Raw genomic sequence first — 24,000 nt, 5'->3', positions numbered from 1 at the left:
TGACCAGACAAGGCTAACACTAGCTGTGTTAGTGCCACTGCTAATTCCAGAGAAATGCAGACAGATGGATGTGTGGGTTTGTCAGTAACAGTTTGCAGTTAGCTAGCCAGGAAGGCTGCAGCAGTAATTATTTAGTGCCCTACTTTAGACCAGAGCTCTGTACACCCTATTCCCTATATAGTGCACTACTTTAGACCAGAGCTCTGTACACCCTATTCCCTATATAGTGCACTACTTTAGACCAGAGCTCTGTACACCCTATTCCCTATATAGTGCACTAATTTAGACCAGAGCTCTGTACACCCTATTCCCTATATAGTGCACTACTTTAGACCACAGATCTATACACCCTGTTCCCTATTTAGTGCACTATTTTAGACCAGAGCTCTGTACACCCTATTCCCTATTATAGTGCACTACTTTAGACCAGAGCTATGTACACCCTATTCCCTATATAGTGCACTACTTTAGACCAGAGCTCTGTACACCCTATTCTGTACACCCTATTCCCTGTATAGTGCACTACTTTAGACCAGAGCTCTATACACCCTATTGCCTATATCGTGCACTACTTTAGACCAGATCTCTGCTATTCCCTATACACCCTATTGACCAGAGGTCTATACACCCTATTCCCTATATAGTGCACTACTTTAGACCAGAGCCCTATGACACCCTATTCCCTATATAGTGCACTACTTTAGACCAGAGGTCTATACACCCTATTCCCTATATAGTGCACTACTTTAGACCAGAGCCCTATGACACCCTATTCCCTATATAGTGCACTACTTTAGACCAGAGGTCTATACACCCTATTCCCTATATAGTGCATTACTTTATTCCTGGTTTGTTTACAGAAGACTGCTGCTCAGATTTATTTTAAAAAGTCACACACACACACACACACACACACACACACACACACACACACACACACACACACACACACGCACGCACGCACACACACACACACACACACACACACACACACACACACACACACACACACACACACACACACACACACACACACACACACACACACACACACACACACACACACACACACACACACACACACACACACACACACACACACACACACACACACACACACACACACACACACACACACACACACACACACGTCATGGTCTGCTCTGTTCAGTTGATCCAAGGTCCTCTGAAGGGGACAAGCTTAAAGCTCTCGTTCCTGGGGAACGGAGTACCACAGAGTGAACCAATGAGCTTGCCTGGGGAGCGGTGTGTGTGTTTGGAACAGCAGTCTGAGGTGGGAAAATGAGCTTGCCTCTAGTAAGGACGAGTCGAGGGCAGTCCCTTACATACAACCCTGTGTTAATTGTCTCCGGTGTGAGTCGACTGTTTAAGAACCACAAATGCATGAAAAAATTATCAGAAACGGCCAAGGTCTAATTAAAGAGGGAGGGGTGGCAGTGAACCAGTTGTTTGGGGACAGGATTTTGCGCACTACTGCAAAAATAGATATAGTTTTAAACCCCTATCTATCCCCATAATGGTGATAGATAGGGGTAGGACTAGGGTTAACCACCATAATGAGGATAGACAGGGGTAGGACTGGGGTTAACCTCCATGATGAGGATAGATAGGGGTAGGACTAGGGTTAACCACCATAATGAGGATAGACAGGGGTAGGACTGGGGTTAACCTCCATAATGAGGATAGATAGGGGTAGGACTGGGGTTAACCTCCATAATGAGGATAGATAGGGGTAGGACTGGGGTTAACCTCCATAATGAGGATAGATAGGGGTAGGACTGGGGTTAACCTCCATAATGAGGATAGATAGGGGTAGGACTGGGGTTAACCTCCATAATGAGGATAGATAGGGGTAGGACTGGGGTTAACCTCCTTAATGAGGATAGATAGGGGTAGGACTGGGGTTAACCTCCATAATGAGGATAGATGGGGGTAGGACTGGGGTTAACCTACATAATGGGGATAGACAGGGGTAGGACTGGGGTTAATCTCCATAATGGGGATAGATAGGGGTAGGACTGGGATTAAATAGACAGAGGTAGGACTGGGGTTAACCTCCATAATGGTGATAGATAGGGGTTAACCTCCATAATGGGGATAGATAGGGGTTAACAGCCATAATGGGGATAGATGGGGGTAGGACTGGGGTTAACCACCATAATGAGTATAGATAGGGGTAGGACTGGGGTTAACCTCCATAATGGGGATAGATAGGGGTTAACCTACATAATGGGGATAGACATTTACATTACATTTACATTTAAGTCATTTCGCAGACGCTCTTATGTGGGACGGAGGGGGGCATGTGGGACGGGGGGGGCATGTGGGACAGAGGGGGGGGGGGCATGTGAAGCTTTCTCATTAACGTATTCCTCTCAGGATCAGGATGGAAAAGCCCTTGGAGAACCTCTACAAGCCCTTAGTTTGATACCAGGGGATTTCTCTGTTTTTATTTCTGTCTATTTACTTATTGTTCCCACTGTTGTTATCCTTTCTGTATCTGTTGAATTATTCATATGTGTTCTAGCTATGGAAATAGATTGCCATTCAGCAGCAGTAGAGAGTCATTTACTGTGCCGTGCTATAGTGTACTTTTCAATCTCTCCTCTCTAGTGTACAGGCCTGAGTCTCTCTCTCTCTCTATCTCTCTATACTGTGTGATTCTCTCTCTCTCTCTCTCTCTCTCTCTCTCTCTCTCTCTCTCTCTCTCTCTCTCTCTCTCTCTCTGTAGCCATGCCTGTGTGATTCTCTCTCTCTCTCTCTGTAGCCATGCCTGTGTGATCCTCTCTCTCTCTCTCTCCGTAGCCATGCCTGTGTGATTCTCTCTCTCTCTCTATCTCTCTATACTGTGTGATTCTCTCTCTCTCTCTATCTCTCTATACTGTGTGATTCTCTCTCTCTCTCCGTAGCCATGCCTGTGTCTCTCTCTCTCTCTCTCTGTAGCCATGCCTGAGTCTCTCTCTCTCTCTCTCTCTCTCTCCGTAGCCATGCCTGAGTCTCTCTCTCTCTCTCTCCCTCTCTCCGTAGCCATGCCTGAGTCTCTCTCTCTCTCTCTCTCCGTAGCCATGCCTGAGTCTCTCTCTCTCTCTCTCTCTCTCTCTCTCTCTCCGTAGCCATGCCTGAGTCTCTCTCTCTCTCTCTCTCTCTCTCTCTCTCTCTCTCTCTCTCCATAGCCATGCCTGAGTCTCTCTCTCTCCGTAGCCATGCCTGAGTCTCTCTCTCTCTCTCTCTCTCTCTCTCTCTCTCTCTCTCTCTCTCTCTCTCTCTCTCTCTCTCTCTCTCTCTCTCTCCGTAGCCATGCCTGAGTCTCTCTCTCTCTCTCTCTCTCTCTCTCTCTCTCTCTCTCTCTCTCTCTCTCTCTCTCTCTCTCTCTCTCTCTCTCTCTCTCTCTCTCTCCGTAGCCATGCCTGAGTCTCTCTCTCTCTCTCTCTCTCTCCGTAGCCATGCCTGAGTCTCTCTCTCTCTCTCCCTCTCTCTCCGTAGCCATGCCTGAGTCTCTCTCTCTCTCTCTCTCTCTCTCTCTCTCTCTCTCTCTCTCTCTCTCTCTCTCTCTCTCTCTCTCTCTCTCTCTCTCTCTCTCTCTCTCTCTCTCCGTACCCATGCCTGAGTCTCTCTCTCTCTCTCTCCCTCTCTCTCCGTAGCCATGCCTGAGTCTCTCTCTCTCTCTCTCCGTAGCCATGCCTGAGTCTCTCTCTCTCTCTCTCTCTCCGTAGCCATGCCTGAGTCTCTCTCTCTCTCTCTCTCTCTCTCTCTCCGTAGCCATGCCTGAGTCTCTCTCTCTCTCCCTCTCTCTCCGTAGCCATGCCTGAGTCTCTCTCTCTCTCTCCGTAGCCATGCCTGAGTCTCTCTCTCTCTCTCTCTCTCTCTCCGTAGCCATGCCTGAGTCTCTCTCTCTCTCTCTCTCTCTCTCTCCGTAGCCATGCCTGAGTCTCTCTCTCTCTCCCTCTCTCTCCGTAGCCATGCCTGAGTCTCTCTCTCTCCGTAGCCATGCCTGAGTCTCTCTCTCTCTCTCTCTCTCTCCGTAGCCATGCCTGAGTCTCTCTCTCTCTCTCTCTCTCTCTCTCCACTCCGTAGCCATGCCTGTGTCTCTCTCTCTCTCTCTCCGTAGCCATGCCTGAGTCTCTCTCTCTATCTCTCCGTAGCCATGCCTGAGTCTCTCTCTCTCTCTCTCTCTCTCGCTCTCCGTAGCCATGCCTGAGTCTCTCTCTCTCTCTCTGTCTCCGTAGCCATGCCTGAGTCTCTCTCTCTCTCTCTCTCCGTAGCCATGCCTGAGTCTCTCTCTCTCTCTCTCCGTAGCCATGCCTGAGTCTCTCTCTCTCTCTCTCTCTCTCTCTCTCTCTCTCTCTCTCTCTCTCTCTCTCTCTCTCTCTCTCCGTAGCCATGCCTGAGTCTCTCTCTCTCTCTCTGTCTCCGTAGCCATGCCTGAGTCTCTCTCTCTCTCTGTCTCCGTAGCCATGCCTGAGTCTCTCTCTCTCTCTCTCTCTCTCTCTCTCTCTCTCTCTCTCTCTCTCTCTCTCTCTCCGTAGCCATGCCTGAGTCTCTCTCTCTCTCTCTCTCTCTCCGTAGCCATGCCTGAGTCTCTTTCTCTCTCTCTCTCTCTCCGTAGCCATGCCTGTGTGATTCGTGGACAGGTGGTGACATCAGACGGAACGCCTCTGGTTGGTGTCAACATCAGCTTCATCAACAACCCTGCATATGGTTATACAATCACCAGGCAGGACGGCAGGTGAGACCTCTAGATACACACACACACACACACACACACACACACACACACACACACACACACACACACACACACACACACACACACACACACACACACACACACACACACACACACACACACACACACACACACACACACACACAATCACCAGGCAGTACGGCAGGTGAGACCTCTAGATATACACACACACACACACACACACACACACACAATCACCAGGCAGTACGGCAGGTGAGACCTCTAGATGTACACACACACACACACACACACACACACACACACACACACACACACACACACACACACACACACACACACACACACACACACACACACACACACACACACACACACACACACACACACACACACACAGAGTACACACACAGAGTACACACACAGAGTACACTGGCTCCTCTGCTCTCTAATAACCAGTCTGCCCTCTCCTCTCTCCAGTGTCCAGGCTGTACCGTACGGTATAGTCCTGTCTGTACATCCCCCTCATTTAGACAAGTGCTGTGAACCTGTGTTGTGAACCTGTGTTGTGAACCACGGTCTAGCTCTTTCTCTCCACCATTTCTCCCTCCCTTTATCATGGATGGCTCTCTGCTCTCAAAGTCCCTCTCTTTACCCTCTCAACCCCCAACACTTACATTAGTGTCTGCCTCCCTCCCTCCTCACTCACCCTCCCTCCTTCCTTTTATTCTCCCTCCCTCCCTCCCTCCCCCCCTCCCTCCCTCCCTCCCTCCCTCCCTCCCTCCCCTCCCTCCCTCCCCCCCCCCCTCCACATCCCTCCCTCCCTCCCTCCCCCCTCCCCCTCCCTCCCTCCCTCCCCCTCCCCTCCCTCCCTCCCTCCCCGCCCCCTCCCCGCCCCCCTCCACATCCCCCTCCCTCCCTCCCTCCCTCCCCCCTCCCTCCCTCCCCGCCCCCTCCACATCCACCCTCCCTCCCTCCCTCCCACCCTCCCTCCCTCCCTCCCCGCCCCCTCCACATCCCCCTCCCTCCCTCCCTCCCCGCCCCCTCCACATCCCCCTCCCTCCCTCCCCCCTCCCTCCCCTCCCTCCCTCCCTCCCCGCCCCCTCCACATCCCCCCCCTCCCTCCCTCCCACCCTCCCTCCCTCCCTCCCACCCTCCCTCCCTCCCTCCCTCCCCGCCCCCTCCACATCCCCCTCCCTCCCTCCCTCCCCGCCCCCTCCACATCCCCCTCCCTCCCTCCCCCGCTCACTGTCTGGAGCAGTGAGGTCTGGAGCAGTGAGGTCTGGAGCAGTGAGGTCTGGAGCAGTGAGGTCTGGAGCAGTGAGGTCTGGAGCAGTGAGGTCTGGAGCAGTGAGGTCTGGAGCAGTGAGGTCTGGAGCAGTGAGGTCTGGAGCAGTGAGGTCTGATATGAGGTCTGGAGCAGTGAGGTCTGGAGCAGTGAGGTCTGATATGAGGTCTGGAGCAGTGAGGTCTGAGCATGAGGTCTGGAGCAGTGAGGTCTGGAGCAGTGAGGTCTGATATGAGGTCTGAAGTGAGGTCTGGAGCAGTGAGGTCTGATATGAGGTCTGGAGCAGTGAGGTCTGGAGCAGTGAGGTCTGATATGAGGTCTGGAGCAGTGAGGTCTGGAGCAGTGAGGTCTGATATGAGGTCTGGAGCAGTGAGGTCTGATATGAGGTCTGGAGCAGTGAGGTCTGGAGTCAGTGAGGTCTGAGGTCTATGAGGTCTGATATGAGGTCTGGAGCAGTGAGGTCTGATATGAGGTCTGGAGCAGTGAGGTCTGAGGTCTATGAGGTCTGATGTGAGGTCTGGAGCAGTGAGGTCTGATATGAGGTCTGGAGCAGTGAGGTCTGATATGAGGTCTGATGTGAGGTCTGATGTGAGGTCTGATGTGAGGTCTGATATGAGGTCTGGAGCAGTGAGGTCTGATATGAGGTCTGGAGCAGTGAGGTCTGATGTGAGGTCTGATATGAGGTCTGATATGAGGTCTGGAGCAGTGAGGTCTGATATGAGGTCTGATGAGGTGATGTCTGATGTGAGGTCTGATATGAGGTCTGGATGAGGTCTGAGGTCTGGTATGAGGTCTGGAGTCAGTGAGGTCTGAGCAGTGAGGTCTGATATGAGGTCTGATATGAGGTCTGATATGAGGTCTGGAGCAGTGAGGTCTGATATGAGGTCTGATGTGATGTCTGATGTGAGGTCTGATATGAGGTCTGGAGCAGTGAGGTCTGATGTGAGGTCTGGAGCAGTGAGGTCTGATGTGAGGTCTGATATGAGGTCTGATATGAGGTCTGATATGAGGTCTGGAGCAGTGAGGTCTGATATGAGGTCTGATGTGAGGTCTGATGTGAGGTCTGATATGAGGTCTGGATATGAGGTCTGATATGAGGTCTGGAGCAGTGAGGTCTGATATGAGGTCTGGAGCAGTGAGGTCTGATATGAGGTCTGGAGCAGTGAGGTCTGGTATGAGGTCTGAGCAGTGAGGTCTGAGGTCTGATATGAGGTCTGGAGCAGTGAGGTCTGGAGCAGTGAGGTCTGATATGAGGTCTGATATGAGGTCTGGAGCAGTGAGGTCTGATATGAGGTCTGGAGCAGTGAGGTCTGATATGAGGTCTGGAGCAGTGAGGTCTGGAGCAGTGAGGTCTGGAGCAGTGAGGTCTGGAGCAGTGAGGTCTGAGGTCTGGAGCAGTGAGGTCTGGAGTCAGTGAGGTCTGGAGCAGTGAGGTCTGATATGAGGTCTGGAGCAGTGAGGTCTGGAGCAGTGAGGTCTGATATGAGGTCTGGAGCAGTGAGGTCTGATATGAGGTCTGGAGCAGTGAGGTCTGGAGCAGTGAGGTCTGATATGAGGTCTGATATGAGGTCTGGAGCAGTGAGGTCTGATATGAGGTCTGGAGCAGTGAGGTCTGATATGAGGTCTGATGTGAGGTCTGGAGCAGTGAGGTCTGATATGAGGTCTGGAGCAGTGAGGTCTGATATGAGGTCTGATGTGAGGTCTGATGTGAGGTCTGATGTGAGGTCTGATATGAGGTCTGGAGCAGTGAGGTCTGATATGAGGTCTGGAGCAGTGAGGTCTGATGTGAGGTCTGATATGAGGTCTGATATGAGGTCTAATATGAGGTCTGGAGCAGTGAGGTCTGATGTGAGGTCTGGAGCAGTGAGGTCTGATGTGAGGTCTGATGTGAGGTCTGATATGAGGTCTGATATGAGGTCTGATGTGAGGTCTGGTATGAGGTCTGATATGAGGTCTGATGTGAGGTCTGGAGCAGTGAGGTCTGATGTGAGGTCTGATATGAGGTCTGATATGAGGTCTGGAGCAGTGAGGTCTGATATGAGGTCTGATGTCTGTTGTGAGGTCTGATATGAGGTCTGGAGCAGTGAGGTCTGATGTGAGGTCTGGAGCAGTGAGGTCTGATATGAGGTCTGATATGAGGTCTGATATGAGGTCTGATATGAGGTCTGGAGCAGTGAGGTCTGATATGAGGTCTGATGTGAGGTCTGATGTGAGGTCTGATATGAGGTCTGGAGCAGTGAGGTCTGATGTGAGGTCTGGAGCAGTGAGGTCTGATGTGAGGTCTGATATGAGGTCTGATATGAGGTCTGATATGAGGTCTGGTATGAGGTCTGATATGAGGTCTGATGTGAGGTCTGGAGCAGTGAGGTCTGATGTGAGGTCTGATATGAGGTCTGATATGAGGTCTGGAGCAGTGAGGTCTGATATGAGGTCTGGAGCAGTGAGGTCTGATATGAGGTCTGGAGCAGTGAGGTCTGGAGCAGTGAGGTCTGGAGCAGTGAGGTCTGGAGCAGTGAGGTCTGATATGAGGTCTGGAGCAGTGAGGTCTGGAGCAGTGAGGTCTGATATGAGGTCTGGAGCAGTGAGGTCTGGAGCAGTGAGGTCTGATATGAGGTCTGGAGCAGTGAGGTCTGATATGAGGTCTGGAGCAGTGAGGTCTGGAGCAGTGAGGTCTGATATGAGGTCTGATATGAGGTCTGGAGCAGTGAGGTCTGATATGAGGTCTGGAGCAGTGAGGTCTGATATGAGGTCTGATGTGAGGTCTGGAGCAGTGAGGTCTGATATGAGGTCTGGAGCAGTGAGGTCTGATATGAGGTCTGATGTGAGGTCTGATGTGAGGTCTGATATGAGGTCTGGAGCAGTGAGGTCTGATATGAGGTCTGGAGCAGTGAGGTCTGATGTGAGGTCTGATATGAGGTCTGATATGAGGTCTGGAGCAGTGAGGTCTGATGTGAGGTCTGGAGCAGTGAGGTCTGATGTGAGGTCTGATATGAGGTCTGATATGAGGTCTGGAGCAGTGAGGTCTGATATGAGGTCTGATGTGAGGTCTGATGTGAGGTCTGATATGAGGTCTGGAGCAGTGAGGTCTGATGTGAGGTCTGGAGCAGTGAGGTCTGATGTGAGGTCTGATATGAGGTCTGATATGAGGTCTGGTATGAGGTCTGATATGAGGTCTGATGTGAGGTCTGGAGCAGTGAGGTCTGATGTGAGGTCTGGAGCAGTGAGGTCTGATGTGAGGTCTGATATGAGGTCTGATATGAGGTCTGGAGCAGTGAGGTCTGATATGAGGTCTGATGTGAGGTCTGATATGAGGTCTGGAGCAGTGAGGTCTGATATGAGGTCTGGAGCAGTGAGGTCTGGAGCAGTGAGGTCTGGAGCAGTGAGGTCTGATATGAGGTCTGGAGCAGTGAGGTCTGATATGAGGTCTGATGTGAGGTCTGGAGCAGTGAGGTCTGATATGAGGTCTGATGTGAGGTCTGGAGCAGTGAGGTCTGATATGAGGTCTGGAGCAGTGAGGTCTGGAGCAGTGAGGTCTGATATGAGGTCTGGAGCAGTGAGGTCTGGAGCATTGAGGTCTGATATGAGGTCTGATGTGAGGTCTGATATGAGGTCTGATGTGAGGTCTGGAGCAGTGAGGTCTGATATGAGGTCTGGAGCAGTGAGGTCTGATATGAGGTCTGATGTGAGGTCTGGAGCAGTGAGGTCTGATGAGAGGTCTGGAGCAGTGAGGTCTGATATGAGGTCTGGAGCAGGGAGGTCTGATATGAGGTCTGATGTGAGGTCTGGAGCAGTGAGGTCTGATGAGAGGTCTGATATGAGGTCTGGAGCAGTGAGGTCTGATGAGAGGTCTGATATGAGGTCTGGAGCAGTGAGGTCTGATGAGAGGTCTGGAGCAGTGAGGTCTGATATGAGGTCTGGAGCAGTGAGGTCTGATATGAGGTCTGATATGAGGTCTGATGAGGTCTGATGAGAGGTCTGATATGAGGTCTGATATGAGGTCTGATATGAGGTCTGATATGAGGTCTGATATGAGGTCTGATATGAGGTCTGATATGAGGTCTGATGAGAGGTCTGATATGAGGTCTGGAGCAGTGAGGTCTGATGAGAGGTCTGATATGAGGTCTGGAGCAGTGAGGTCTGATGAGAGGTCTGGAGCAGTGAGGTCTGATGTGAGGTCTGGAGCAGTGAGGTCTGATGTGAGGTCTGATATGAGGTCTGATATGAGGTCTGGAGCAGTGAGGTCTGATATGAGGTCTGATGTGAGGTCTGATGTGAGGTCTGATATGAGGTCTGGAGCAGTGAGGTCTGATGTGAGGTCTGGAGCAGTGAGGTCTGATGTGAGGTCTGATATGAGGTCTGATATGAGGTCTGGTATGAGGTCTGATATGAGGTCTGATGTGAGGTCTGGAGCAGTGAGGTCTGATGTGAGGTCTGGAGCAGTGAGGTCTGATGTGAGGTCTGATATGAGGTCTGATATGAGGTCTGGAGCAGTGAGGTCTGATATGAGGTCTGATGTGAGGTCTGATATGAGGTCTGGAGCAGTGAGGTCTGATATGAGGTCTGGAGCAGTGAGGTCTGGAGCAGTGAGGTCTGGAGCAGTGAGGTCTGATATGAGGTCTGGAGCAGTGAGGTCTGATATGAGGTCTGATGTGAGGTCTGGAGCAGTGAGGTCTGATATGAGGTCTGATGTGAGGTCTGGAGCAGTGAGGTCTGATATGAGGTCTGGAGCAGTGAGGTCTGGAGCAGTGAGGTCTGATATGAGGTCTGGAGCAGTGAGGTCTGGAGCATTGAGGTCTGATATGAGGTCTGATGTGAGGTCTGATATGAGGTCTGATGTGAGGTCTGGAGCAGTGAGGTCTGATATGAGGTCTGGAGCAGTGAGGTCTGATATGAGGTCTGATGTGAGGTCTGGAGCAGTGAGGTCTGATGAGAGGTCTGGAGCAGTGAGGTCTGATATGAGGTCTGGAGCAGTGAGGTCTGATATGAGGTCTGATGTGAGGTCTGGAGCAGTGAGGTCTGATGAGAGGTCTGATATGAGGTCTGGAGCAGTGAGGTCTGATGAGAGGTCTGATATGAGGTCTGGAGCAGTGAGGTCTGATGAGAGGTCTGGAGCAGTGAGGTCTGATATGAGGTCTGGAGCAGTGAGGTCTGATATGAGGTCTGATATGAGGTCTGATGAGAGGTCTGATATGAGGTCTGATGAGAGGTCTGATATGAGGTCTGATATGAGGTCTGATATGAGGTCTGATATGAGGTCTGATATGAGGTCTGATATGAGGTCTGATATGAGGTCTGATGAGAGGTCTGATATGAGGTCTGATATGAGGTCTGATATGAGGTCTGATATGAGGTCTGATATGAGGTCTGATATGAGGTCTGATGAGAGGTCTGATATGAGGTCTGATATGAGGTCTGATATGAGGTCTGATATGAGGTCTGATATGAGGTCTGATATGAGGTCTGATGAGAGGTCTGATATGAGGTCTGATGAGAGGTCTGATGAGAGGTCTGATGTGAGGTCTGATATGAGGTCTGATATGAGGTCTGATATGAGGTCTGGAGCAGTGAGGTCTGATATGAGGTCTGGAGCAGTGAGGTCTGATGTGAGGTCTGATATGAGGTCTGATATGAGGTAGCTGAATAGAGTTACTCACATGGCTTAAGGCAGTGTCATGATTGATAACGACCAGGGCAGAGAAGCCCTTCGTTGATTGGCTGAGCTGAACTGCTCGCTGGGAGACCAGGAAGCCTGGGGGGCTGTCCAGATGTGTTGGAGTGTGATGTGGAGGCGGTGCGGGGTCGGGGGTGGTGTACGAACGGACAAAGCACACCATGTGCACTGTGGCCTCACAGCAGGGAGAGCAGAACCGTTACCCTCATCATCACCACCATCCCCCTCACTCCACCATCCCCCTCACTCCACCATCCCCCTCACTCCACCATCCCCCTCACTCCACCATCCCCTCACTCCACCATCCCCTCACTCCACCATCCCCCTCACTCCACCATCCCCCTCACTCTACCATCCCCCTCACTCCACCATCCCCCTCACTCCACCATCCCCCTCACTCCACCATCCCCCTCACTCCACCTGCTTCTACTGACTGGCCATATACACACAGTACTACTGCCTGGCCATATACACACAGTACTACTGCCTGGCCATATACACACAGTACTACTGCCTGGCCATATACACACAGTACTACTGCCTGGCCATATACACACAGTACTACTGCCTGGCCATATACACACAGTACTACTGCCTGGCCATATATACACAGTACTACTGCCTGGCCATATACACACAGAACTACTACCTGGCCATATACACACAGTACTACTGGCTGGCCATATACACAGTACTACTGCCTGGCCATATACACACAGTACTACTGGCTGGCCATATACACACAGAACTACTGCCTGGCCATATACACACAGTACTACTGCCTGGCCATATACACACAGTACTACTGGCTGGCCTACACCATCATCCTCATACAAGACAGTAGTATGCACCCCTGACCAAGGGCACAGGGCAGTACCAAGGGCGGCACAGACCTTTGTTTACTGCTTTAGCCAATCAGGGCACTGTATTCCAGAGGGGTGGGGGATGTATATTTATAGCAAGCCTCTGTCTACGTGGCAGAGCCCCTGAATCAGAGGCTGTAGCCTGCAGGGTCCATTGGGAGTGACTACTGTCCCCTGTCACAGCTGGGTCGGCAGGTTGACCAGCTAATTGACTGTAGTGGAGGAGAAGGTAGAAGTGTTCTGCGGTCACAATTCTATTCTATACTGTACAATGCAGTACTATATAATACTATGCAATATTATACAATACAATACAGTACAATACAATACAGTACTATACAGTACTATACCATTATATACAATACAATACAATACAGTACAATACAGTACTATACAATACAATACAGTATTATACCATTCTATACAGTACTATACAAGACAGTATTATACCATTACATACAGTACTATACAATACTATACAATGTTATACAATACAATACAGTATTATACCATTCTATACAGTACTATACAAGACAGTATTATACCATTACATACAGTACTATACAATACTATACAATGTTATACAATACAAGACAGTATTATACCATTATATACAGTACTATACAATACAGTATTATACCATTCTATACAGTACTATACAAGACAGTATTATACCATTATATACAGTACTATACAAGACAGTATTATACCATTATATACAGTACTATACAAGACAGTATTATACCATTATATACAGTACTATACAAGACAGTATTATACCATTATATACAGTACTATACAAGACAGTATTATACCATTATATACAGTACTATACAATAGGGTATTATACCATTACATACAGTACTATACAATACTATACAATGTTATACAATACAATACAGTATTATACCATTCTATACAGTACTATACAAGACAGTATTATACCATTACATACAGTACTATACAATACTATACAATGTTATACAATACAAGACAGTATTATACCATTATATACAGTACTATACAATACAGTATTATACCATTCTATACAGTACTATACAAGACAGTATTATACCATTATATACAGTACTATACAAGACAGTATTATACCATTATATACAGTACTATACAAGACAGTATTATACCATTATATACAGTACTATACAAGACAGTATTATACCATTATATACAGTACTATACAAGACAGTATTATACCATTATATACAGTACTATACAAGACAGTATTATACCATTATATACAGTACTATACAAGACAGTATTATACCATTATATACAGTACTATACAAGACAGTATTATACCATTATATACAGTACTATACAAGACAGTATTATACCATTATATACAGTACTATACAAGACAGTATTATACCATTATATACAGTACTATACAAGACAGTATTATACCATTATATACAGTACTATACAAGACAGTATTATACCATTATATACAGTACTATACAAGACAGTATTATACCATTATATACAGTACTATACAAGACAGTATTATACCATTATATACAGTACTATACAAGACAGTATTATACCATTATATACAGTACTATACAAGACAGTATTATACCATTATATACAGTACTATACAAGACAGTATTATACCATTATATACAGTACTATACAAGACAGTATTATACCATTATATACAGTACTATACAAGACAGTATTATACCATTATATACAGTACTATACAAGACAGTATTATACCGTTCTATACAATTAAATGCAGTACTATACAATACTATACAATATTAAACAATACAATACAGTACTATACAATGCAATACCATTCTATACAATTCAATGCAGTACTATACAGTACTATACCATTCTATACAATACTATATAATACAGTACAGTACTATACAATACAGTACAGTACAATACAAGACCATTCTATACAGTACTATACAATACAATACAATACAGTACTATACAATTAATTACAGTGCTATGCAATACTATACAATACAATACAGTACTATACAATTCAATACAGTACTATATAATATTATTCAATACTATACTGTACTATACAATTCAATACAGTACTATACAATACCATTCTATACAATTCAATACAGTACTATACAATACTATACAATATTATACAGTACTATATCATTCAAAACATCACTATACAATATCAAATCAAATCAAATCATACAATACTATACAATACTATACAGTACTATACAATACGGTAGAAATACTATACAATACCACAGTATACAGTACTATATGAGAGGCCTCTAGCTGACTAAGTGAGTTCTGCTGTATGGATTTATTCAGAGAGAGGGAAAGAGTGTTTATCCCATGAACCATGGTTAGAAAGCATGGTAGCAACACTGATAGGGAGTCAGACCAGGCCAGCCCATTCCAGCCGGGCCAGCCCAGTCAGACCAGGCCAGCCCATTCCAGCCAGGCCAGCCCAGTCAGACCAGGCCAGCCCATTCCAGCCGGGCCAGCCCAGTCAGACCAGACCAGCCCATTCCAGCCAGGCCAGCCCATTCCAGCCGGGCCAGCCCATTCCAGCCAGGCCAGCCCATTCCAGCCGGGCCAGCCCAGTCAGACCAGGCCAGCCCATTCCAGCCAGGCCAGCCCATTCCAGCCGGGCCAGCCCAGTCAGTCCAGGCCAGCCTATTCCAGCCGGGCCAGCCCAGTCAGACCAGGCGAGCCCATTCCAGCCGGGCCAGCCCAGTCAGACCAGGCCAGCCCATTCCAGCCAGGCCAGCCCATTCCAGCCGTGCCAGCTCAGTCAGACCAGACCATTCCAGCCTGGCCAGCCCAGTCAGACCAGGCAAGCCCATTCCAGCCGGGCCAGCCCATTCCAGCCAGGCCAGCCCATTCCAGCCAGGCCAGCTCAGTCAGAGCAGACCAGCCGGGCCAGTCCATTCTAGCCGGGCCAGCTCAGTCAGACCAGCCTAGACCAGCCGGGCTAGCCTATTCTAGCCGGGCCAGCACAGTAAGACCAGACCAGCTGGGCCAGCCCATTCTAGCCAGGCCAGCTCAGTCAGAGCAGACCAGCCGGGCCAGTCCATTCTAGCCGGGCCAGCTCAGTCAGACCAGCCTAGACCAGCCGGGCTAGCCCATTCTAGCCGGGCCAGCTCAGTCAGACCAGCCCAGCCGGGCCAGCCCATTCTAGCCGGGCCAGCTCAGTCAGACCAGCCTAGACCAGCCGGGCTAGCCCATTCTAGCAGGGCCAGCTCAGTCAGACCAGCCTAGACCAGCCGGGCTAGCCCATTCTAGCCGGGCCAGCTCAGTCAGACCAGCCCAGCCGGGCCAGCCCATTCTAGCCAGGCCAGCTCAGTCAGACCAGCCTAGACCAGCCGGGCTAGCCCATTCTAGCCGGGCCAGCTCAGTCAGACCAGCCCAGCCGGGCCAGCCCATTCTAGCCGGGCCAGCTCAGTCAGACCAGCCTAGACCAGCCGGGCTAGCCCATTCTAGTCGGGCCAGCTCAGTCAGACCAGACCAGCCGGGCCAGCCCATTCTAGTCGGGCCAGCTCAGTCAGACCAGACCAGCCGGGCCAGCCCATTCTAGCCGGGCCAGCTCAGTCAGACCAGCCCAGCCGGGCCAGCCCATTCCAGGCAGGCCAGCACAGTCAGACCAGACCAGACCAGGCCAGCCGGGCCTAGGCAGAGTTGTGCTCTGTATGCAGGGCAGAGAGAGAGAGAGAGAGATAGCTCTGATTGCATTGCAGGGCTTTTAGACGGGGCGGATGTGAGAGCGGACAGGCTAACCTCGGTGTGAGGGATCGATAGAGAAGTGGCTTCCTCCATTTTGCTGCTCCTAGTAGCTTTCTGCCTCATAGGCTATATTTAAATATGAGCAGTGGCACAGCATGGTGCATTACACAAACAGGGCTGAGGAGTCACGTTATGTCTGCATCCCAAATGGCACCATATTCTCTCCATTGTGCTCTACTTTGGACCTTTTGACCCTACGGTGCGGGTCCCTGGGCCAAAAAGTAGTGCACTATATAGGGGATAAGGTGCCATTTGGGATGCCTCCTATGTGCCTGAACTTAAAAAGTAAGTCGCCATTATGTTGAAACGGATAGTAACGCATTGCTATTGCTCGTTCAGCGTGTGACGTCGATTCAGCCTCGGTGCTCCTACTGCGTCTCCTCAATGCATTAGCTTCATCATTCTCTTCCTGTTTTACGGGAACGTGAAATGGTGGAACCAACAAACAGCATCATTTTTAACGATATTTAGTCTGTTCCGTTAGTTCAGTACAATGTGATCACAGTAGCAACACTCTTAATTAGGGTTCAATGGAGATATTCACTATATGATGAGTTAAATATGATTATAAATATAATATATATGATTATAAATATAATATATATAATTATACATATAATATATATGATTATAAATATAATATGTATAATTATAAATATAATATATATAATTATAAATATAATATATATGATTATAAATATCATATATATGATTATAAATATAATATATATAATTATAAATATCATATATATGATTATAAATATAATGTATATGATTATAAATATAATATATATGATTATAAATATGACAGGGATTAAACATTGAATACGTAGTGGATTAACAATTAGAGATAAAAAATCCATTGTTATTTCTTAGTTTTCCGAAGGATATGCATTATGTCTATAATTGATTAAAACAAATGAAGCATGAATTCATATACAATTCTTGATACACACCGGAAACTGTTGGGCATGAAAAAACCCAGCAGCGTTGCAGTTCTTGACACAAACCGGTGCGCCTGGCACCTACAGTCGTGGCTAAAAGTTTTGAGAATGACGCAAATATTAATTTCCACAAAGTTTGCTGCTTCAGTGTCTTTAGATATTTGTGTCAGATGTTACTATGAAACACTGAAGTATAATTACAAGCATTTCATAAGTGTCAAAGGCTTTTATTGACAATTACATAAAGTTGATGCAAAGAGTAAATATTTGCAGTGTTGACCCTTCTTTTTCAAGACCTCTGCAATCTGCCCTGACATGCTGTCAATTAACGTCTGGGCCACATCCTGACTGATGGCAGCCGATTCTTGCATAATCATTTTTTATTTTTTATTTTATTTAACCTTTATTTAACTAGGCAAGTCAGTTAAGAACAAATTCTTATTTACAATGATGGCCTGGGAACAGTGGGTTAACTGCCTGTTCAGGGGCAGAACGACAGATTTGTACCTTGTCAGCTCGGGGGTTTTGAAATTGCAACCTTCTGGTTCCTAGTCCAACGCTCTAACCAGTAGGCTACCCTGCTGCCAATGCTTGGAGTTTGTCAGAATTTGTGGGGTTTTGTCTGTCTGTCCGTCTGCCTCTTGACGATTGACCACAAGTTCTCAATGGGATTAAGGTCTGGGGAGTTTCTTGGCCATGGACCCAAAATATCGTTGTTTTGTTCCCCCGAGCCACTGAGTTATCACTTCCCTTTAAAGTCAGATTTGTTCTACTTAATTCCACCCTGTTTGTTTGTTTCCTTCCAAGTTTTGACCTGGTGACCAACGGGGGCGTGGCCATCGCCCTGCGCTTCGAGCGCGCTCCGTTCATCACCCAGGAGCACACGCTGTGGTTGCCATGGGGACGCTTCTTCGTCATGGATACCATCGTGATGCGTCACGAGGAGAATGAGATCCCCAGCTGTGATGTCAGCGGCTTCACACGTCCATCCCCCATCTTGTCGCCCGCACCCCTCACCGCCTTCGCCGGGGCCTGCTCCGAGAGGGGGACCATCGTACCCGAAATACAGGTACAGACTCCGATAGGATGTCAATTTGAATCCCAGCAATGTAATATGATCTCTGTTTTTTTCACCCCTATTTTACCAGGTATGTTGACTGAGAACACATTTGAATTTACAGCAACGACCTGGGGGATAGTTACAGAGGAGTGAAGTGGGATGAATGAGCCACCATCTTGTCCTCTCAGTACCCCCTTCCTCTCATCCTTGCACTGTGGGTTGTGGTTTACATGCACATCTTCTGTTCTGTTCTCTTCTGTTCTGTTCTGTTCTGTTCTGTTCTCTCCTGTTCTGTTCTCTTCTGTTCTCTCCTGTTCTCTTCTGTTCTTCTGTTCTCTCCTGTTCTCTCTCTTCTGTTCTCTTCTGTTCTCTCCTGTTCTGTTCTCTCCTGTTCTCTTCTGTTCTCTCCTGTTCTCTCCTGTTCTCTTCTGTTCTCTCTGTTCTCTCCTGTTCTCTCCTGTTCTCTTCTGTTCTCTCCTGTTCTCTCCTGTTCTCTCCTGTTCTCTCTGTTCTCTTCTGTTCTCTCCTGTTCTCTCTGTCTCTCTGTTCTCATCTGTTCTGTTCTGTTCTCCTGTTCTGTTCTGTTCTGTTTCTTCCTGTTCTCTCTGTTCTGTTCTCTTCTGTTCTCTCCTGTTCTCTCCTGTTCTCTCTGTTCTCTCTGTTCTGTTCTCTCCTGTTCTCTCTGTTCTCTCCTGTTCTCTTCTGTTCTCTCTCCTGTTCTGTTCTCTCCTGTTCTCTTCTGTTCTCTTCTGTTCTCTCCTGTTCTCTCTCTGTTCTCTTCTGTTCTCTTCTGTTCTCTCCTGTTCTGTTCTCTTCTGTTCTCTCTGTTCTCTCCTGTTCTCTCCTGTTCTCATCTGTTCTCTCTGTTCTCTTCTGTTCTCTTCTGTTCTCTTCTGTTCTCTTCTGTTCTCTCCTGTTCTGTTCTCTCCTGTTCTCTTCTGTTCTGTTCTCTTCTGTTCTCTTCTCTCCTGTTCTGTTCTCTCCTGTTCTCTTCTGTTCTGTTCTCCTGTTCTGTTCTCTCTGTTCTCTTCTGTTCTGTTCTCTTCTGTCTCTCTGTTCTTCTGTTCTCTCCTGTTCTTCTGTTCTTCTCTGTTCTGTTCTCTGTTTCTGTTCTGTTCTGTTCTCTTCTGTTCTGTTCTGTTCTCTTCTGTTCTCTTCTGTTTCTCTCTGTTCTCTGTTCTGTTCTGTTCTGTTCTGTTCTGTTCTCTGTTCTGTTCTCTGTTCTCTTCTGTTCTGTTCTGTTCTCTCCTGTTCTCTCTGTTCTCTCTGTTCTCTTCTGTTCTCTCCTGTTTCTCTTCTGTTCTCTTCTGTTCTCCTCTGTTCTCTGTTCTCTGTTCTGTTCTCTTCTGTTCTTCTCTCTCCTGTTCTGTTCTCTTCTGTTTCTGTTCTGTTCTGTTCTCTGTTCTGTTCTCTCTGTTCTCTCCTGTTCTCTTCTGTTCTGTTCTCTCCTGTTCTCTCCTGTTCTCTGTTCTGTTCTGTTCTCTCCTCTTCTGTTCTCTTCTGTTCTCTCTCTGTTCTCTTCTGTTCTCTCCTGTTCTCTCCTGTTTCTCTGTTCTGTTCTGTTCTGTTCTCTCCTGTTCTCTCTCTCTTCTGTTCTGTTCTCCTGTTCTGTTCTGTTCTGTTCTTCTGTTCTCTCTGTTCTCTTCTGTCTCCTGTTCTGTTCTCTGTTCTCTCTCTCTGTTCTGTTCTCTCCTGTTCTGTTCTCTCTCTTCTGTTTCTTCTGTTCTCTCTGTTCTCTGTTCTCTTCTCTGTTCTCTTCTGTTCTCTTCTGTTCTCTCCTGTTCTGTTCTCTGTTCTGTTCTGTTCTGTTCTCCTGTTCTGTTCTCTTTCTGTTCTCTCTGTTCTCTTCTCTGTTCTCTTCTGTTCTCTCTCTGTTCTCTTCTGTTTCTCTTCTGTTCTCTTCTGTTCTGTTCTCTCCTGTTCTCTGTTCTCTTCTGTTCTCTTCTGTTCTGTTCTCTCTGTCTCTGTTCTCTTCTGTTCTCTTCTGTTCTCTCTGTTCTGTTCTCTTTCTGTTCTCTTCTGTTCTCTTCTGTTCTGTTCTGTTCTCCTGTTCTGTTCTGTTCTGTTCTTCTGTTCTCTCTGTTCTCTCCTCTGTTCTCTGTTCTGTTCTCTCTGTTCTGTTCTCTTCTGTTCTGTTCTCTCTGTTCTGTTCTTCTGTTCTCTCTGTTCTGTTCTCTCTGTTCTGTTCTCTTCTGTTCTGTTCTCTCCTGTTCTGTTCTGTTCTCTCTGTTTCTGTTCTGTTTCTCTTCTGTTCTCTTCTGTTCTCCTGTTCTGTTCTGTTCTCTTCTGTTCTCTCTGTTCTGTTCTCCTGTTCTCTCTCTGTTCTGTTCTGTTCTGTTCTCTCCTGTTCTCTTCTGTTCTGTTCTCTTCTGTTCTCTTCTGTTCTCTTCTGTTCTGTTCTCTTCTGTTCTCTCTTCTGTTCTGTTCTCTTCTGTTCTCTTCTGTTCTCTTCTGTTCTGTTCTCTCTCTGTTCTGTTCTCTTCTCTGTTCTCTCTCTGTTCTCTGTTCTGTTCTGTTCTCTTCTGTTCTCTCTGTTCTGTTTCTGTTCTCTTCTGTTCTCTCTGTTCTGTTTTCTGTTCTGTTCTCTTCTGTTCTCTTCTGTTCTCTTCTGTTCTCTGTTCTGTTCTCTCTGTTCTGTTCTTCTGTTCTGTTCTCTCCTGTTCTGTTTCTCTTCTGTTCTCTGTTCTCTCTCTGTTCTGTTCTCTGTTCTCTCTCTGTTCTGTTCTCTCCTGTTCTCTCTCTTCTCTTCTGTTCTCTCCTGTTCTGTTCTCTCCTGTTCTCTCTCCTGTTCTCTCTGTTCTCTCTTTCTGTTCTCATCTGTTCTGTTCTGTTCTCTGTTCTGTTTCTCTCTTCTCTCTGTTCTGTTCTGTTCTGTTCTCTCCTGTTCTGTTCTCCTCTGTTCTCTTCTGTTCTCTCCTGTTCTGTTCTCTTCTGTTCTGTTCTCTTCTGTTCTGTTCTGTTCTCTGTTCTCTGTTCTGTTCTCTCCTGTTCTGTTCTCATCTTCTCTCTGTTCTCTTTCTCTTCTGTTCTGTTCTCCTGTTCTCTTCTGTTCTCTTCTGTTCCTCTCTGTTCTGTTCTCTGTTCTGTTCTCATCTGTTCTCCTCTGTTCTGTTCTGTTCTCTCCTGTTCTGTTCTCTTCTGTTCTGTTCTCTTCTGTTCTTTCTGTTCTCTCCTGTTCTCTTCTGTTCTCTTCTGTTCTGTTCTCTTCTGTTCTGTTCTCTGTTCTGTTCTCTCCTGTTCTCTTCTGTTCTGTTCTGTTCTCTCTCTCTGTTCTGTTCTCTTCTGTTCTCCTGTTCTGTTTCTGTTCTGTCTGTTCTGTTCTGTTCTCTTCTGTTCTCTCTGTTCTGTTCTGTTCTGTTCTCTCTCTGTTCTGTTCTCTCTCTGTTCTTCTGTTCTCCTCTGTTCTCTTCTGTTCTGTTACTGTTCTGTTCTCTTCTGTTCTGTTCTGTTCTCTTCTGTCTCTCTGTTCTTCTGTTCTGTTCTCTTCTGTTCTCTTCTGTTCTGTTCTGTTCTGTTCTCTCTGTTCTGTTCTTCCTGTTCTGTTCTTCTGTTCTGTTCTCTCCTGTTCTGTTCTCTTCTGTTCTCTCTGTTCTCTCCTCTGTTCTCATCTGTTCTCTCTCTGTTCTCTTCTGTTCTCTTCTGTTCTGTTCTCTGTTCTGTTCTCTTCTTCTGTTCTCTCCTGTTCTCTTCTGTTCTCTCCTGTTCTGTTCTCTCTGTTCTCTTCTGTTCTCTCTCTGTTCTGTTCTGTTATCTCCTGTTCTGTTCTCCTCTGTTCTCATCTGTTCTCTCTGTTCTCTTCTGTTCTCTTCTGTCTCTCTTCTGTTCTGTTCTCTCCTGTTCTCTTCTGTTCTGTTCTGTTCTCTCCTGTTCTGTTCTGTTATCTGTTCTGTTCTGTTCTCCTCTGTTCTTCTGTTCTCTCCTGTTCTCTTCTGTTCTCTTCTGTTCTGTTCTCCTGTTCTGTTCTCTCCTGTTCTCTCTTCTGTTCTGTTCTCTCCTTCTGTTCTCTGTTCTGTTCTGTTCTCCTGTTCTGTTCTCTCCTGTTCTGTCTCTCCTGTTCTGTTCTCTTCTGTTCTCTGTTCCTGTTCTGTTTCTTCTGTTCTCTCTGTTCTCTCTGTTCTGTTCTCTCCTGTTCTCTGTTCTGTTCTCTCTGTTCTGTTCTCTTCTGTTCTGTTCTCTCCTGTTCTCTTCTGTTCTGTTCTGTTATCTCCTGTTCTGTTCTCCTCTGTTCTCTGTTCTCTCCTGTTCTCTTCTGTTCTCTACTGTTCTGTTCTCTTCTGTTCTGTTCTTCTGTTCTCTTCTGTTCTGTTCTGTTCTCTCCTGTTCTGTTCTGTTCTCTCCTGTTCTGTTCTCCTCTGTTCTCATCTGTTCTCTCCTGTTCTCTTCTCTACTGTTCTGTTCTCTTCTGTTCTGTTCTCTTCTGTTCTGTTCTCTCCTGTTCTCTCTTTCTTCTGTTCTGTTCTCTCTGTTCTGTTCTCTCCTCTGTTCTTCTGTTCTCTCCTGTTCTCATCTGTTCTGTTCTGTTCTCTGTTCTGTTCTGTTCTCTTCTGTTCTGTTCTCTCCTGTTCTCTTCTGTTCTGTTCTGTTCTCTCCTGTTCTGTTCTGTTATCTCCTGTTCTGTTCTCCTCTGTTCTCATCTGTTCTCTCCTGTTCTCTTCTGTTCTCTCCTGTTCTCTTCTGTTCTCTCCTGTTCTCTCCTGTTCTGTTCTCTCCTGTTCTCTCCTGTTCTGTTCTCTCCTGTTCTGTTCTCTTATTTTCTCTCCTGTTCTGTTCTCTCCTGTTCTCTTCTGTCGTCCTCTGTTCTCCTCTGTTCTCTTCTGTTCTCTCCTGTTCTCTTCTGTTCTCTCCTGTTCTCTTCTGTTCTCTTCTGTCGTCCTCTGTTCTCCTCTGTTCTCTTCTGTTCTGTTCTCCTCTGTTCTCTTCTGTCGTCCTCTGTTCTCCTCTGTTCTCTTCTGTTCTCTCCTGTTCTGTTCTCTCCTGTTCTCTTCTGTTCTCTTCTGTCGTCCTCTGTTCTCCTCTGTTCTCTTCTGTTCTCTCCTGTTCTGTTCTTTCCTGTTCTGTTCTGTTCTCTCCTGTTCTCTCCTGTTCTGTTCTGTTCTCTCCTGTTCTGTTCTCTTCTGTCGTCCTCTGTTCTCCTCTGTTCTCTTCTGTTCTCTCCTGTTCTGTTCTTTCCTGTTCTCCTCTGTTCTCTTCTGTTCTCTCCTGTTCTGTTCTTTCCTGTTCTGTTCTGTTCTCTCCTGTTCTCTCCTGTTCTGTTCTGTTCTCTCCTGTTCTGTTCTCTTCTGTCGTCCTCTGTTCTCCTCTGTTCTCTTCTGTTCTCCTCTGTTCTCTTCTGTTATCCTCCGTTCTCTTCTGTTCTGTTCTGTTCTCTCCTGTTCTGTTCTCTTCTGTCGTCCTCTGTTCTCCTCTGTTCTCTTCTGTTCTCCTCTGTTCTCTTCTGTTAACCTCCGTTCTCTCCTGTTCTGTTCTGTTCTCTCCTGTTCTGTTCTCTTCTGTCGTCCTCTGTTCTCCTCTGTTCTCTCCTGTTCTCTTCTGTTCTCTTCTGTTCTCTTCTGTTCTCTTCTGTTCTCTTCTGTTCTGTTCTCTTCTGTTCTGTTCTCTCCTGTTCTGTTCTCTCCTGTTCTGTTCTCTCCTGTTCTGTTCTCCTCTGTTCTCATCTGTTCTCCTCTGT

General features: G+C 47.2%; 1 protein-coding gene across 1 annotated transcript in view; it reads left to right on the top strand.

Moving 5' to 3' along the window:
- The window catches only part of tenm4 (teneurin transmembrane protein 4), a 484,585-nt gene that overhangs the window by 304,758 nt on the left and 155,827 nt on the right, over positions 1–24,000 (top strand). Inside the window, exons 15-16 of the mRNA XM_046293604.1 lie at positions 4,628–4,747; positions 18,080–18,341. Of these exons, the coding sequence (XP_046149560.1) occupies positions 4,628–4,747; positions 18,080–18,341 (382 nt within the window). The remainder of the gene's footprint in view (positions 1–4,627; positions 4,748–18,079; positions 18,342–24,000) is intronic.

Source organism: Oncorhynchus gorbuscha, linkage group LG13 (genome assembly GCF_021184085.1).
Source record: "Oncorhynchus gorbuscha isolate QuinsamMale2020 ecotype Even-year linkage group LG13, OgorEven_v1.0, whole genome shotgun sequence".
Lineage (NCBI taxonomy): Eukaryota > Metazoa > Chordata > Actinopteri > Salmoniformes > Salmonidae > Oncorhynchus > Oncorhynchus gorbuscha.
This window is presented reverse-complemented; position numbering and strand designations above follow the sequence as displayed.